Raw genomic sequence first — 15,058 nt, 5'->3', positions numbered from 1 at the left:
GGGACCATCGAAAGGTGCTGTGAATGGTACGGCTCTGGGTACGGGAATGAGTATGGGTTGGCTTGACTGGACTCGTTTTGTATTGCTTTTTTTTTCTAGACCATTAGACCGTTGGACTTTTTAGATTTCATTCAATTCATATGAACCTTTTATCTGAACCGACAGTACAGCATACTGTACCTTTTCTAATTTCTATCCATGTTTGAAAACACCATTTGTCCTGTGTACTCTGTACAGTGACGTACGTTCAAGCCACCTATTCATTAAAGTAGAGGCCTGGTGGGAGAGCCACTCGAAAGAGGATGCAATTACTCCGGAAAGCTATTTCATATCTCAAAAACATCCTCGCCCACCATCTCCCTGACCATGCGCACCCAGTTCCGCACTTCGCGCTCGACCTCCTCGTCGTCATCCTCGAGACTCTCATTGACGTAGACCATGGTCTCGCCACTGCCACCGACGCCCTCTGTGCTCGCCCCGACGACGACGTTGTTGACCCACTCCTCGCCCACGTCTTCGTCCTGCGTGAGCGCCAGGTGCGTCCTGATGGCCGCCAGTCTCACGGCGGCGCCGGGGTTGTGTCGGAGCTGGCACAGGCCGTGGTTGATGGCGTGGTGGTGCGACGGCGTGTCCATTGTCGCCGTGGCCAATTTGACCATCGCCGGGATGGCCAGCTCCCCCACGGCGGCGCGGAAGGGTTTCGGTTTCGCAGATGACAACCCGAGTTGAGACACGAGCAGTTCCGCGAGGGGTGAAAAGTGTCCGGGGGACGCGAAGAAGCCGTCGGCGTCGTGGTCCATGACTGTGGTCAAGAGGGTCAACGTCGATCTGTAGAGAGACAGGTCGTCATCGGACGGTGCGGCGCTGACGGTGGCAGAGCGCAGCACGTTATTGGCCGCCTCGAGAATGTAGCTCGCATAGCTGGTCACGATGCTCTTGAGGGTGGCGAAGAAGTGGTTGACGAAACCAAACAGACTTGTTTGTCTTGCCGTGTTCGCACCACCCTCGCCAGGCAAATCGACCGGTTTGATCGCCCAGTCGACCCAAGTCTCGAAGAGTGGGCGGAAGGCGGAGTCGTTGAGTTTGTAGATGAAGGGAATAGACAAGTCTTGTAGTCGAGACTCGATGATCTTGATGTTGTCGATGGATAAGCCAGTCTCGTTCAACGAGGAAGAAATCAGTCGTCGGAGATCCATCACTTGAAGAATGAACGTGGATATTGACTCGGCATTGCGGACCACGCTAGGCTTGGAGTTGCGATCGATGGCACGAGAAAGAAGGTCGAAATATTCAGTGACTGTTTCGAGGGTGAGGTCTGCCACGACGACATCTTTCCAGACTTGGTTGAGACTGTCCGTCACGATGTTCAGGTCGATCTTCTTGGCAAGCAAATCGAGTGTTTCTGTTCTAGACTCTTTGCAGGATGGGTCCAGATTGGAGGATGCTGATGACTTGTGGCACAGATTGAGGATCTCGACTACGTTTTCATCAGAGACCATGAACGCCACGTGTGAGATGAACGATGAGAGCAGTGTGTAGGCTGCATTGTGCAGCTCCGTATTGCCAACATCACCTGCAACACTGGACTCCAGTAGACCTAGCACTCTGGACATCGATGACGGCACAATCGGTACAGCTGCCTCCTTGAGAGCTTCCACTGCAGAGGCCAAGCAGAGAAGAGACATGACTTGGGTCCTGGAGTCTTGAGAGTTTAATCCGTACTCGCCCTGGGTTAGAACACTGGTAGCAGCGATGATGGCATCAGGGCTCTTGCGACCATAGACTTCGACGATGCGGTCCAGGAGTGTAATCGCCGCGTGTCGGAAAGTCTCATCCTTAGACGACGCAATGATCGTCTGGATAGTAGGAAGTAGTGCCATGGCCTCGGCTTGAGTATGACTGTCCTTAGGGGCATGATGCTGGAGTTGTGTGGCGAGCACACGCAACGCCAAAGGCTGTAGCTCCTTGTCGCCAATTTGTTCTATTTCACTCAAGAGCTCGGGCATGATGTGTAGCAACTCGGCCAAGGACGGTAGTTCGAGTAGTGCACTCAGGCAATTCCTCGTTGTGCTAGTCAAGCTTGGATGGTTGACTTTCTGATCTCTGAGCATGAACAAGAACTGCGTGAGAGAGCTTCTGTAGACTTTCCAGAATGATTCAGCCTCGGCCTCTCCCAACTTGTGCAAACGCTTCACGGAGAAGATGAGACCGCTGGAAGCGAGTAACTTGGAAGAAGTAGCCAGCAAAATCTTGGCAGTTTCTTCTCGCTCGTCTTTCTTGCTGGTTTTTGTAATATTCAGAAGCGGCTCTGCGTTATGCGGGTTATCCGCGAAGACATCGTTCACTAAGTCAAGAATCTTTTTCTGGGTGGAAATTTGCGTCGACGGCAACAAATCGCCTACCAAGTTGGAAAAGAATACCGACATATCCTGCTGCCGTCTAGACACAAGCAGTGCAATGAGTGCAAAGGCAAAATCTTCAGCACCCAACCTATTGAGTAGTCTCTGGTAGAAAGCATTGCGTCTGTGTTGCGGGATATGATCATATGCTGTGACGAAGCTCGAGAGAAGGCTGGACGTTGACAGAACCAAGTTGGTAGCATCCTGCTTCTTTAATGTTGCGACCAAGGGAGGAATGATCTGGTCGATGGCTTGGTTCGTTACGTAGATCGATCTTTCATCTTCCTTAGCTAGGATGCCATGGCCCATGAAGGTAAATATCGGCATGATGGTGTGTAATATGCGATCAGGGGCCAAAGAGGCCAAGGAAGCGGCAAGTAGAAGGGCAGTGCTTTGGACCTGGGGGTTCTCTGAGGAGCGAGCACAATCAATGACCAGATCGGGACGGATTTTCGACACATCTAGGTCTGGTCTTCGAGCTTCCCCTATCTTGTTGACGATAGACAAAATGCTACTCAGGCACAAAGTGGTCAGGTATGGAGATGCCGGAATACCTCTATCCTCAGTTCGTCTGAGAGAGATCAGGACTTCGAACAGGTCACCTAGCAATTGAGTATGTTTTTCTGGCTTGGAGTTTTCGACAAGTTCCAGGGCAAAGGTCAAACGCGAATCCACGACGGTAAGGGTCTGTGCCAGTTCTCGTGGGAGGCTTTCGCGACCATGACTAGTTCTCCTCTTCTTCTTGGGGGGAGCAAGTGTCTGCAGGTCCGATATGCCTGAGGTCGCAAGTTCGAAGAACGAAGCCAGGATTTCCGTTGAGAGAGTGACTGACTGGAGAACATTTTGGCTACCGCTTGCCAAAGCGTGGCTGTCGGAGAAAGACATGTCAAATAGAAGTCCAGCTGAGGAGATCTGTGACTCGCGGCGCACATCTTTCCAGATGAGGATCAGTCGGTCAAAGAAGGCTGTCACCAACGCGGGCCTCATGTGTTCACTCGCTTCGTTGAGCATCTCGAGAGCTTGTTCTACCGCTTCCTTACTGCGGCCATTGATAATCTGAACCATAACTGCATCGATATGAGCAAGAGACAGATTCTCTGCGGCGGCGATGGACTTGGCTTCGTCTTCTTTCAATGATGCCCAATTCTTGAGGACAGGTGCTAAGGCCTTGCTCGTGCTGATACTGCCGACTTTCTGAACGCCACTGAGAAGCTCGATGATACCAAGCTTGACCTTGGTCAGTGGAGTGATCGTCGCGCACAGAGTTAGCTGATCGAATAAATCATGCTTCAAGCTCTTCTTCAGTTCAACATTTGCGGTCTTGGCTCCGGAGGAGGATGATCGAGCAGGGCTATCGAAGGCAGTCTCCAGAGCCCGGCGAACATGCGATGCTTCAAGCACACATTCTTCCATGTTCGGAATGAATACTTGATCGAGTAGCTTGACTACGTGGCTCGGCAGCAGTCGTTTGATGTTTGTCATTGACAATCCATCGTAAAGTTCTGAAGTCTCTGCGGAGCTATCATCCTTAAAGTCCTCGGCCAGGCGCTTTCGAAGAGTCAACAAGCATGCTGCAGCTCCTCGTCTCACGGGCTGTACTGGATCCGCGAGGATGGTTGCCAGGTAAGGAAACAGCATTTGCGAGGGACTATGAGACGTATTTTCGAGGCCTTTTGATAGGCCCTTGAGTACCGCGACCTGCTGGGAGGTCGTCGTAGCTTTGAAGGCCACTCTCAAGAAAAAGCTCGTCTTCAAATTCGAAGGTTGGTCATCACTATTGCCCCATAGTGGCAGAGTCTCGAATCGCGCAGAGGCATCTTCGGATTTATGGCAAAGTGCAAAAGCTTGGAGAAGCTGGTCAAACAACGGAGAGGTCCTGGTAGCTAAGAATGACAGATCAACTGACTCTGCAGGCAGGTTTGCTAGCATTGATTCGAGCTTCTCGGATTCAAAGGAGTCGAGTGAAACCTCGGCAGGCTCCATTTGATTATACTCGATCATACGAACGTCGTCCATTGGTTCAATAGCGGTCTCGAGAATGGCCTCAATGTCGCTCAAAGAGTTTCCAGCTAGCTGTATGGCCTGAGGAAAGACTGACGCGAAGCTAGTGTTGTCGTTCAGTCTACGCAAAAGGCTTGTCAAGTATTCCCGGCTAGGGGTTCCGGTAGCCTCTTCAACCTTCCGGAGTACGACTGCGAGGCATTGACTGATGCTCGATGGGTCGACTAATGCGGAACCCACGTCGAACAGCCTCTCGATGAATGCAAACCGCGAGTCCAAGTTCGACGGTTTCAGACCAGTGAGCGCGGAATGGACCAGGACCTCGAGGAATGAAGTGACAGGAACCTGGTCTTTGAGTTCCAGTAGTCTTTGTTTCAATTCTCGCCGTTTGATGAGAAGTTCTAGTACTTGTTTTGGCACCTTTGGTTCATTCTTCCGAGTGGCAAGCACAACTAGACAAGCCAGCGCGGACTTGGGGTCTGAACCGTCGGTTTGGATATGTGCAGCGACTGATCTCATCAACGAATCGATGACGGCGTCTTGTAGATTGGAATTGCTTGCTAAGAGGAGCGATATGGTGAAGCAAGTGACGGTGACTTCTGGGCTGTCTCTGATCTCGAAACCTTCCTCGAGAAGCGGGACAATCTTTCTCAAGGCATCCTCTAACCTTTGCTTTTCGACTTCTTTTCGCCCACTTCGAACCTGGTTGAGTCTTCCGGTCACCGATTCCACAATCAGTGTTCCCCAAAAGCGCAGCAGTTGTGGATGTCCGGCTCCTTCTTGACACGTCCGCAGCACGTAGTTGTTAAAATATGAGAAAAATGCATCGTTATTCGTGGCACTGTAAACCAAGGCGTGGCGCGGTACATTGGCTGCGGTCTTGTGGTAAGGGCCCAAGAACTTCCACTCATTTACAATCTTGTTGGCTGGTATGATGCTCAGGAGATTTCGGAACACGGGCGTCTCGTGGTAAGGCAGAAAAGTGGCGAGCAGAACAGAGGTGTTGTAGACATGGACTCGAAATCTTCGAACAAGCCATTCCACAGCCCGTACGCCCGGTCTCAGAAGAACTTTGGACCCAAGAATGGCCAGGCATCGTTCAATAACCACACCCAGGGCTTCATTTTGTGCCTTGTTCAACTGTTCTCTGTCTTGCTCCTTGGCTTGGGGGCTGAAGAGATTTTGGTCAAACTCTCGTAGTCTCGAATCGAGTACGCACAACTCTTGATACCCCTCGACGCATATCTGATATATTGTGTCCCAATCTTGCTTTGCAGCTACCGGGCGATCGAATATGAGGGATTCGGCGTGAGCGTCTCGACGTGCGCGGAGGTCTAATTCGTTCGTGGATTTCGCGGCAATCGTGCGCAACTGCGCTGCGAATGCTGAAGTGGTGGGAGGCATGTCTGCCACACAATGTCGTTCAAGGAGACATCAGAGGCGACTGCGCAAAAAAAGAACGGCAGTCCACAAGTCTGATTTATTTGGTTGTAGCAAAGAACATGCATTCACTTCTACAATTACAACTTTTTTGTCGGAACAAAAATTTTGCGGGGTTAGTCGGATTTAAGTACGAGTCAGACTGCAACTGTATTTATGCTCCGGCGAGTCATGTCCTTGTCAGAGTCGACGACAAGTATCGAATTCGGTAAGTGTCAGTGCAATCTCGATTGAGCATATCTGGGTGACTACTGTGTATGCGCGAAAGGTGTTGAGGAAGCACACCACCAGTGAGAGTAAGTGCATAATCCAAACCTACAAGACCTTCCAAGACTTCAAAAAAAGGTCATTGTGGCTTAGACCGGCATCACTCCAGACTCCGCCACCTGTTTGTCTTCTCAATGACAAGCCATCATCCGTTGATGTCTCTGTGACCTTGGTCATCAAGTCTTATTTGAACAATCTGGGCGAGAGAAGGAAACAATCAGTATTGGTTCTCTAGGCTGAACGTCATTCTGGTCCATCTACATACACAGTCGAAGTCAGCGTCAGAGTCAGACCCTGTCTACGCCCAACTGAAGACTTCGACATCGTCAATTCCACTACCAAGCCACACTGGGCGAGATTATCATGGGCTTCTTCAAATCCCTCAAGGGTAAAGTAGACGTCGGCACGGACGATACGCCCACCGGTTCTCAATACGATGCATATTCCACGGCGGAAGAAAAGCGTCGCGTGTTCGGACGCTCTTCCTCGAACGATAATTATACAACAACAACAGACGAGCAATACGATCCGCCATCCGGCCCTCCACCTCCTCAATCCCGACAATCTGAATTCACTCCTCCTCCAGGCCCTCCCCCCAACTTTCTGAAGGGCACCACCGCACAACAACCGCGACAAGATGACGAAGAAACCTACGCTCCTCCTTCAGGGCCGCCTCCGGGAAACCCGCCACCTTACCACGACTGGACCGTGATCCCGGACACGGCACTACTCCCTCCCCCTCCTCCCTTGCCGCAGGACTACTCTCCCACCAACAACGCGAGTTACGACTCGGCCGCCCGCGCCCACGACTGGTGCGCCCGACACCCCCTCTACACCCCTTCGCCACCGTCTCGGGACATCCACGACCTCGCGGCGTCGGGCCACCTGACCCTCGAACGTCCCCCGGCGCAACTTTGCAACAAGAACTTCGTCCTCCGCCAAAAGACCCCGACGACGTGGTCCGTCCGCACGCCCTCGCAACAGCAAGACGCCGTCATCATGTCGAGTATCCCCTTGTACTTTGCCGCCATCGACAACCCCCTTGTCGCCGGTCACCCCAAGACCGTCTCCTTTGAGATCCACGTCCTCAGGATATCCAACGCAAACTCGGGAATCGCCGTCGGCTACGCGGCCAAACCGTACCCGCCGTGGCGCCTGCCGGGATGGCACCGCGCCAGCATCGGCGTGCACGGAGACGACGGACGACGTTTCGTCAACGATTCCTGGGGCGGACGCGACTTCGTCGAACCTTTTCGACCTGGAGAGACGGTCCGGGTGGGCATGAGATTCTCGGCGACACCTGCTGATGCGTCAGGGTCGTTGGGCAAAGTCAAGACGACCGCTTTTGTCGCTCGAAACGGACGCACCAACAAGGATTGGGAATGGGAAATCGACGAGGAAAGAGACGAGCGTGACGAAGGTGTCGACGGGTTGATGGGCGAAGGTGATTTGTATCCTGCCATTGGCGTGTTTGGGGCGGTTGAATTTGAAGTAAGGTTTGGGGTGAGCTGAACAATTGAATTCATGGCTCGCCTACCTCCAACCCTACGGAGTACCTCGAGGAGGTCACTCGAAGAGTGCCTGGACGTTGGTTAATTCTTACTTCTTCAAAGTATGAATGAATAACGATATCACCATGAGGCCTTGCTCCAATCTTGTACAAAGCACAAAGACTATACATTGTAGCGTATCTGAGGACCTGTTGATCGCGACCTTTGCCCACTATCTAACTGTATTCAATCATTCAAGCCGTACACCACAATCGTATCACCATCCAAAATCACAAGGGTTACTCATACGAAAATCAATTCCCTCAACAACATCACCTCTCGTGCAACACGTTGTCAACGACGGACGCCGTCTTCAATAGTTCCTCCTCACGCATGTTCCTCCCCACAATCTGTACTGCACACGGCATACCCTCTATCTCTTCTGGATTATCTAGATCGATTGTCAATACGCATTAGTATCACCACATGGATCTAATCTGATCTTCAAATCCATCTTGCAAAGGGAGAAAATAAAAAAGGGACATGAACTTACAAGGAGGTATATACTTGACTTCCCTCAGGTATTTCGCATCGTCGATTTTGTTCGCTTTTCTCCAAGGGACGATGCAAGCAGGGTACTATGACGGGGGCACATCGACAAGTTAGGATCGTTTGCTTCTCACTCACGCAAGTATACCTTGGGACACCTCAAGGTGGTAGACTCATATTTTCGGGGTTTCGTGGACAGACAAACTCACATCGAGAAGGTTATTCAACACAGTATAGGGCACCCAACTGATCAAGTCGTGTCGTGGAGCCGTACTCTGATACGCCGGCATGATGATGGCGTCGAGTCCATTCTCCACGATGAGCTTGCGGAATCCGTCCTGAAACTCGGCCCGCCGGACGTTGAGATCGTACAGGCTCTCGAGCGTGAGCGGCGCGTACTCGGCGCGCACGTGCTCGTGAGGCAAGTCGGTCGAGCTGAGCGCGGGAATGCGCGGTTCGCCGCTGGCCTTGATGTGTTCGAACGCCGTGTTGGCCGGGTCCATGGCGAACATGCGGAACGAAAGGACCATGGCGTCGTAGATGGACGGCGTGGTTAGCTTGACCACCTGATGTCCCGCGGCTTCGAGGGCGGCGGCGGCACGAGTCAACGTGTTCATGACGGGCGGGTGTATGGGGAAATGAGGGTCTTCTACGATCAAACCGAATGTGAGACGACTTTTGGTCTGCCCTCCTCCCCCGCCCAAAAACGCTTGCCTCCTCCACGGCGAGAATATAGCGCTCGCATCTAGTCTCCAAGGGTCCGAGTCGACCACGACACGCGTGAAGAGTTCCAGGTCTCGAACGGACGTGGCCAAGGGCCCGGCACAGGGTTTGATCCCCGTGAGCCCTTTACGGGCTGAGCTCGTTTGGCCGCCGTATGGAATCCGATCGGCCGAGGGGCGTAGCGAGTACGTGCCGTTGCAGAATGCAGGGATGCGCACGCTGCCCGCGATGTCGGTCCCGACGCCCAAGATGGACCCGCGCATGGCGATGAGTGCGCCTTCGCCGCCTGATGAGCCACCGGCGCTGAGATATGATCGGTGAGGGTTCAATGTTCGTCCAAAGACGTAGTTGTGAGAGTCTCCTGCCTATGAAACAGAAAACAAGAGGGGCCCTGTTAGCTGCGTTCATTCGTTCGTTCGTTCATTCGTTCATGAGACTACGACTTTGGAGATTCTACATACCATCATTGTCTGGGGGATGTTGGTCTTGACGTATAGCACAGCTCCGAGGTCTAGTAGGGTCTGGACGACGGCCGAGTTTGACTTCACCGGGCCATGTTTAATGAATGACGTGAAGCCGATAGTGCTTGGGAGGCCTTCGACATTGAAACAGTCCTTTGCAGAAGATATTAGCATTGGTCCAGCATTGGCTACAATTGTCATATCCATTCGATATCGATGCTGGTCTTCTCACCTTGAGACTGATGGGTAACCCGTGTAACGGTCCAATGACCTTACCCGTGTTCTTCAGAATAGAATCGAGTTCCCTTGCCCTTTGCAAAGCCCGGTCGAAGAACGTCTCTGTCAGACATCGACACTAAGACACATTTACTTTGTCAGTTGATCACGGCATCTTACTGGAGGGGAGACGAACCACTTGTTGTGCAATAGCTGCACGGATACAGAATGCCTCTGTGACTTCCGCCGACGTCAACTGGCCCGAGTGCAGCTTTTCCAAGAGTGCCGTTGCATCATAAGCTTCCGTGATCTCGAGTTGTTTAGCAGTGAGCAGTCCGGACTCGCGAGGGACATCCAACACGCATGTATCTCCCGTTTCGGATATGTTGGGTGTCAAAGATTCTGGTAGCAGCCATTCTTTGGGGATCTTTTCGGCAGCCTCTGCTTGTTTGGCTTGCACGAGCGTCTCCCAGGCCTGTAGGTCGGGCATAGCTCAAGTTTTCCAATTGAGATATCACTCAGACCTACTGCACCAGGTTTCAAATCAGACTCATCCTAGTTTTGAAATAATCTCGTTGGTATTGACTTTTCGATTAGCCGAAGACATCTCGGAACCCGCACCTCTTCGGCACATGAATCGAGTGCTGGGTTGGTCAGGGTCTCCCCACAAACCAAGAAGCTGGGGACAGACACGGGATATATCACCTTTGGGGATTCCAATGTGCTAGTCGAGATAGCTATCAACCCAGTTCTATCGCTAACCCATTGATACTGATGAAGTGCAGTAATTGCAACGGAGTACGGAGTATCGTTATCTTACTTCTGATTGAAATTTTATCTCCGACCCATGTACTCTCTAATTAGAGTGACCTTTTAGGTGGGACGTCAATACCATTACTACTCTGTACCCCACCACACAATTTATATTCACTATAATTTTAAGGTGCTAAATTTCCTTCAACAATCAGCACACAGATTAATTCGAAATGTGGCTCCACCGCATCAATGGTTTAATGGTCAGAATTGGTCGTTGCCAGCACCTCCTTGCTATCTCGACTAGATCCCGGTTCGATTCCGGGTTGATGCATCTTTTATTTTTCCTGTTTTTCCTTTTTTTTCAGTCCGGCTTCTTTTTTTCGGTCTCTGTTCGAAGATGGTGTAGAGCAGAATCAGTTGTCTGGCTGCAAAAACACGTGAGTGGTGGACGAGGCGCAAAGCACAATACGGAGCCAGCATATGGCATCCACCACTCGAGGAATGTAGTCTTTGTACTGAGTAGCTCGATCTGAAATATCACGCCTGAGAAAGGGAAGAGATGTTTGAGTGGTACAAATAAGTTAAGAGCAGGAATCTGCACCAGTGCGAACCACTTGTACAAAGTGTGTCTCAGGATTCAACTTGTTATTAGCGTGACTTGTCAAGCTCGAGACTGCGCTTTCCCATGGCATTCAGGGCATAGAGATAGGGGATCAAACTGGGACGTATTTTCATCCTTGGTGTGCCTTCGTCACCAAGGCCTCCCCCCCAGTCAACAATGATCTCCTTGTAATCTGGGTAAACTCCCACGTCCATATCAAAGCCGAAGCTGAATTCGTGAGAGGTGGAGGTCATCGAGTGATGAAACACAGTATGCCCATCTTTCGCTGGCTATTACTGACATAGCCCTGGCGCCTACCAACGACGTACGAAGCATGGGCTACCACGGTGGCCTGCCTGGTAATGTCCAAAATAAATGTAGGATGATATCGATAGTAGGGCAAATCTATCTAATTGCTCTCAAGTGACCCGTCGCAGGCAGGTATGGGCGGCAATTTCGGACACTCGAATCAGTGTTATGGTATCCTCAACATCCAGCTCTTGTTCAATTTTGAGATTGAGTGTCCTCGAAATTAGGACCGTCGTATTCTCCGTGCGTGAGTAGAAAGTGATGCCACACGTGAGAACACTACGTCTCCCTGGAAGGCCATCATTGTGATTGAGAGAGGAGAAAACAGGGCGGGGAAACAGGATCAGCCAGCACGCCGACTAACAAGGTAGGGTATTCGTGCTTCGAACATGATCGTCTGTTCGGTATAGCAATAGCTTGAGAATCCTACAATAGCAAGTAAGCTTTGGAGAAACAACACGAAACTCAAGGGCTTGAGATGTTGCGTTGTCGATTTACCTTGAGCTTACATCGGCCCCCTCTATTAGATAGAAGAATGTAGGTATTGCCGAACCTCAGGAAGGCGGGCACGCAAGGGTTCGAGATTGGTATTATAACTGTTTAGGTGGCATTCAGGGGGCGCTACCCTTGTAAATTCCACCCCACGCCTCGCGAGCAAGCCGCAGCTGCAGAGCAGGGTGTCGTGCCGTGTAATCCACAGAGCAGCCATAAGTTGTACAGCCTACGGGTAGGTAGCTTTTTCTGCCGTCGCCGCTGGTGGCGTGAGTTGTGGCGAGCAACTGCTGGCGCGGTGAATGCTAGCGAGCTGGGACTGCAGTAATTAGCGATGTGCAATCCTCCGGACCAGATCTGGAAACTTTGACTGGGTAAAGCGCACCCGAGGAAGTGTCGGAGAACGAATAAGAAGCGCAGTGAAAAGGGCCTGTAGAGCGGGACCTGGGATGCTTGAGCATTTCATCAGAGTCCTCACATGCGAATCGCATAAGCGCCATCCATTTCTCGTTACGAAGCAGGGTGAAGGGCTCTTGCGGCCCTGTGACTGGGACAAATCTCCATCGGTTCCTCTTAGGTCTCGTTTGAGAACCCCCGTTGTCCAATCGCTAGACACCAAAATTTTCAAAACATGCATACCAGGGAAAATCAATCCTGAAAGAGGAGGTAGGTGGTGGCGAAAGTCCAGCCGGTGCAACGGTACCGGGGAGGTGGTGGCCAAGAGAGGGTTTGTCCACTGTGGTGGTCCTTTCGAGGGTTACTATTTGTCGGCAGATCAGAAGTTCGTCGTCGAGGACCAGCCAGTCGGAAAGCCTCTGCTCAATTATCCCCCTTGAGAATCTAGCCATGCAAGCGATCGGGCCTGCAAGTACCCAAGGGGGTCAGGCAAGCACCGACAGGTCCTCGAGATGACTCGCATGACCGGCTCCAGACGACTTGGGTTGCAGATTCAGATCTGTACAACGTCACACAGCATGACGCAGGAACGAATCGAGGTTGGATTGAAGCTGGCACCAGTTTGCGTTTTCGGATATCGTGGCACATGACCATCTCGGTGGGGGGTTGGCCCTATTGTCTTGTCGTGACGAGCTCAACGACTCTGGGGCCATTTGGAGAAGATAGCGCAGTGCACCTCTCTAGACCCCTTTGTTCGTTAACGGTAGCCACGCTTAGTCACCTTCTATTGACATCTTAGAATGTTGTTGACAATGTGTAGTGGTCAGTGGACGGGAATGCGGTGAGGAGATTTAGGGTGGATGTGTAAGTGGTAGTCAGCAAAATGTCACGGTGTGGTTCGCCTTCAAATTTTTGTTGCACCTCGCGCATCGTGCTGCCGGTGAGAAGCAGTGTCAGGAACCCTTTTGCATCGAGGTCTGATCAGAGGTTTCAAGGGTTTGGCAGGAATTAGAAAGCTCTACGATACTTATATCCTGAGATCCCCAAACTTCGATCAAGTGTGGTTAAGACAAGTCGATCTCGCTTCGGGCCGCGAGGCGCGAGGCTTTGATGGGCTGGGGAAGCATCGCAGTGTCTGTAGCCTTGCATTTCCGATATTCTCGTCTTCACCGCCTGTCTTGCGTCAGAATACGAGGAACTGATGTACAGGGGCCCAACGAGCGGTGAGGCTCCGATGTTGACGTGCATAAACCTTCAGATGATGTGCATGAACACCAGATTGTCGATCATTCGCGGCGGCATATGACAAAGGTAGACAGCGATAGATAACTGAGGGTCAAGAGGTCAAGGCTAGCTTCCAAGTACCTCAGAACAGCCGGAAACTGATCGATGTTGGCGTCGTCAAAATTGACCAGAGGATTGACGTCATTGCCAAGAACGTCCAGAGGTGTGAGGCATGTTTCGAAGTGGTCGAAACGACATTCAGTCCTTTGTACGGCTGTCTCTGATGAAAAAGCCGTGATGAAGTTCACCGTCGGGCTTCGAGACGATTGTGGGCTTGCAGAAACAGCGCTGGATTTTGGGCGACGGATAGATCGTCCAGGCACCGTGGGCCACCCCCGCGCTGCGACTTGTTTAGGTTGCACGTCTGACCAGCTGTCTGCGTCCTCCATGCACATCAAAAAGAGGCGGTCTACGGGGGGAAGTGAAGCCCTGTCTTCCGGAGACCGTGACATATCTTCATCTTCATTCGTGCTATCTCAACGACATGACTCTGCTTGTAGAGTTGTGTATTGCGTTGACATGTGCTACTTCATCGATATCACAGGTGGGATGGTTGTACAATGTCAACACTCTGGTTGTAGCACTGCCGTTTTCGTAGTCACCCAAGGAGTCTTTCATTCCGTAGAGGCGCCGGAACGTGGCTCGGGGTAACTGTACCACCAGGTGCTTCGATTTATTTCACTATTATTTCTTCATGCTTTCACCAGGCCGTAGACGGCAGTCGTGGACGTATAACATCAGCCCGACATCAGCACTTCGAGTGGTCTTGATGCTATTGGTGCCGTAGCAGTAGTCTCTGAGGAAGAGAGGAGATGATCCTGTCTACAGATGGCTCGGTGATAAACCGGTTGCTCCCCGGCTCGTGGTTTTCAGCTGAGTGCTACTTGACACGTCTATCTGCGTACAGCGAGGTATTTGCGAGGGCTGTCACTTGAAGAAACACCGCAACTTGGGCAGTACCGGCGGAGATACAACCCGACCACGCATGCAGTCATTCTCCGCCGTGGCTGAAATTTGTACCTCGAGTTGCTCGTGAGAGAGGCTTATGGCGTTTCTGATGCGACGCAGATGCATGTACTGGCAGCCACGACAGCAGGATGATGACGATCGTGCTTCATGATAAGCTGATCCTGCCACGTAGTCTGTAAATGGACATTGTGCTCCGCGACTAAAGAATGGAAAATTTAACCGTCGAGGATAGCGTGCAATCGGCAGATGGTTGTCCTTCATCAGCAGACTTGGGCTTGTTTCGGCGGTGACTGCTTTTCCTGGAATCTCAGATGTACTTTTCCTCACCCACTTCTACAAGTGGTCATGCTGGACCAAAAGAATCAGGTCAGCTTCAGTTGGCTCTGTCTCGTACCGTTCAGCAAGCACCATGACCGGTGATGCGACCTGAATGCTGGTCAGCCGGATCTCGAGCGGATACGAACTGCAGAAACGCCCAGTCGAACGTGATGCACGATAAGCCGGACCTGTAGTCAGATGCACTGTTGATGCACAGGGAAAAAAAGCAAAAATGTTGGAGATGGTCGCTTACAGAAACACAACAAGTGCAGCTGTGGGGGTGGATGACGCTAGACACAGCGAGGGTTGAACGCCACCATGCATCCAAAGCATGGCCATTCCTTGTCGGCAGCACACCACCAAGGATCAACCTAGTCAGTGCTCCCC

The 15,058-nt window shown here is 51.7% G+C and overlaps 4 protein-coding genes and 1 non-coding gene across 6 annotated transcripts; 1 reads left to right on the top strand and 4 right to left on the bottom strand.

The window, feature by feature from the left end:
- Positions 1 to 157: 157 nt before the first annotated feature.
- PV06_07767 (uncharacterized protein) lies at positions 158 to 5,804 on the bottom strand (the record flags this gene model as incomplete). The annotated part of the gene is made up of 1 exon (XM_016409044.1): positions 158 to 5,804. The coding sequence occupies one exon, from the start codon at positions 5,802 to 5,804 to the stop codon at positions 327 to 329; it is 5,478 nt and encodes a 1,825-aa protein (XP_016260798.1). The 3' UTR covers positions 158 to 326.
- Positions 5,805 to 7,929: 2,125 nt separating this feature from the next.
- On the bottom strand, positions 7,930 to 10,036 carry PV06_07766 (uncharacterized protein; the record flags this gene model as incomplete). Its single annotated transcript, XM_016409043.1, has 6 exons — positions 7,930 to 8,048; positions 8,151 to 8,235; positions 8,356 to 9,234; positions 9,331 to 9,483; positions 9,563 to 9,685; positions 9,743 to 10,036. 6 exons carry the CDS (start codon positions 10,034 to 10,036, stop codon positions 7,930 to 7,932), a joined length of 1,653 nt encoding a protein of 550 aa, XP_016260797.1.
- Positions 10,037 to 10,545: 509 nt separating this feature from the next.
- Positions 10,546 to 10,633, top strand: PV06_07765. Its single transcript has one exon. It is a non-coding gene; the product is annotated as a tRNA-Gly (tRNA).
- Positions 10,634 to 10,831: 198 nt separating this feature from the next.
- Positions 10,832 to 13,550, bottom strand: PV06_07764. 2 transcript variants are annotated; one of them, XM_016409041.1, is made up of 3 exons: positions 12,090 to 13,550; positions 11,711 to 12,017; positions 10,832 to 11,638 (listed from the first exon to the last, which is right to left on the bottom strand). In XM_016409041.1, the coding sequence occupies exons 1-2, from the start codon at positions 12,339 to 12,341 to the stop codon at positions 11,934 to 11,936; spliced, it is 336 nt and encodes a 111-aa protein (XP_016260795.1). In that variant the 5' UTR covers positions 12,342 to 13,550; the 3' UTR covers positions 10,832 to 11,638; positions 11,711 to 11,933. The 2 variants fall into 2 exon arrangements, with proteins under 2 accessions (XP_016260795.1, XP_016260796.1); XM_016409042.1 differs by having other exon boundaries at positions 11,711 to 13,550.
- Positions 13,551 to 14,024: 474 nt separating this feature from the next.
- Positions 14,025 to 14,797, bottom strand: PV06_07763 (uncharacterized protein). Its single transcript, XM_016409040.1, has one exon. The coding sequence runs from the start codon at positions 14,612 to 14,614 to the stop codon at positions 14,312 to 14,314; it is 303 nt and encodes a 100-aa protein (XP_016260794.1). The 5' UTR covers positions 14,615 to 14,797; the 3' UTR covers positions 14,025 to 14,311.
- Between the last annotated feature and the right edge of the window lie 261 nt (positions 14,798 to 15,058).

The sequence above is a fragment of the Exophiala oligosperma genome (genome assembly GCF_000835515.1).
Source record: "Exophiala oligosperma strain CBS 72588 unplaced genomic scaffold supercont1.7, whole genome shotgun sequence".
Classification (NCBI taxonomy): Eukaryota; Fungi; Ascomycota; class Eurotiomycetes; order Chaetothyriales; family Herpotrichiellaceae; genus Exophiala; species Exophiala oligosperma.
This window is presented reverse-complemented; position numbering and strand designations above follow the sequence as displayed.

Coding starts and splice junctions, on each gene's coding strand:
- PV06_07764 (XM_016409041.1), bottom strand. CDS start 12,341: ATGCATGTTTTGAAAATTTTGGTGTCTAGCGATTGGACAACGGGGGTT. Junction 12,018..12,089: donor GTTCTCCGACACTTCCTCGG/GTGCGCTTTACC, acceptor CTGCAGTCCCAG/CTCGCTAGCATTCACCGCGC.
- PV06_07763 (XM_016409040.1), bottom strand. CDS start 14,614: ATGAAGGACAACCATCTGCCGATTGCACGCTATCCTCGACGGTTAAAT.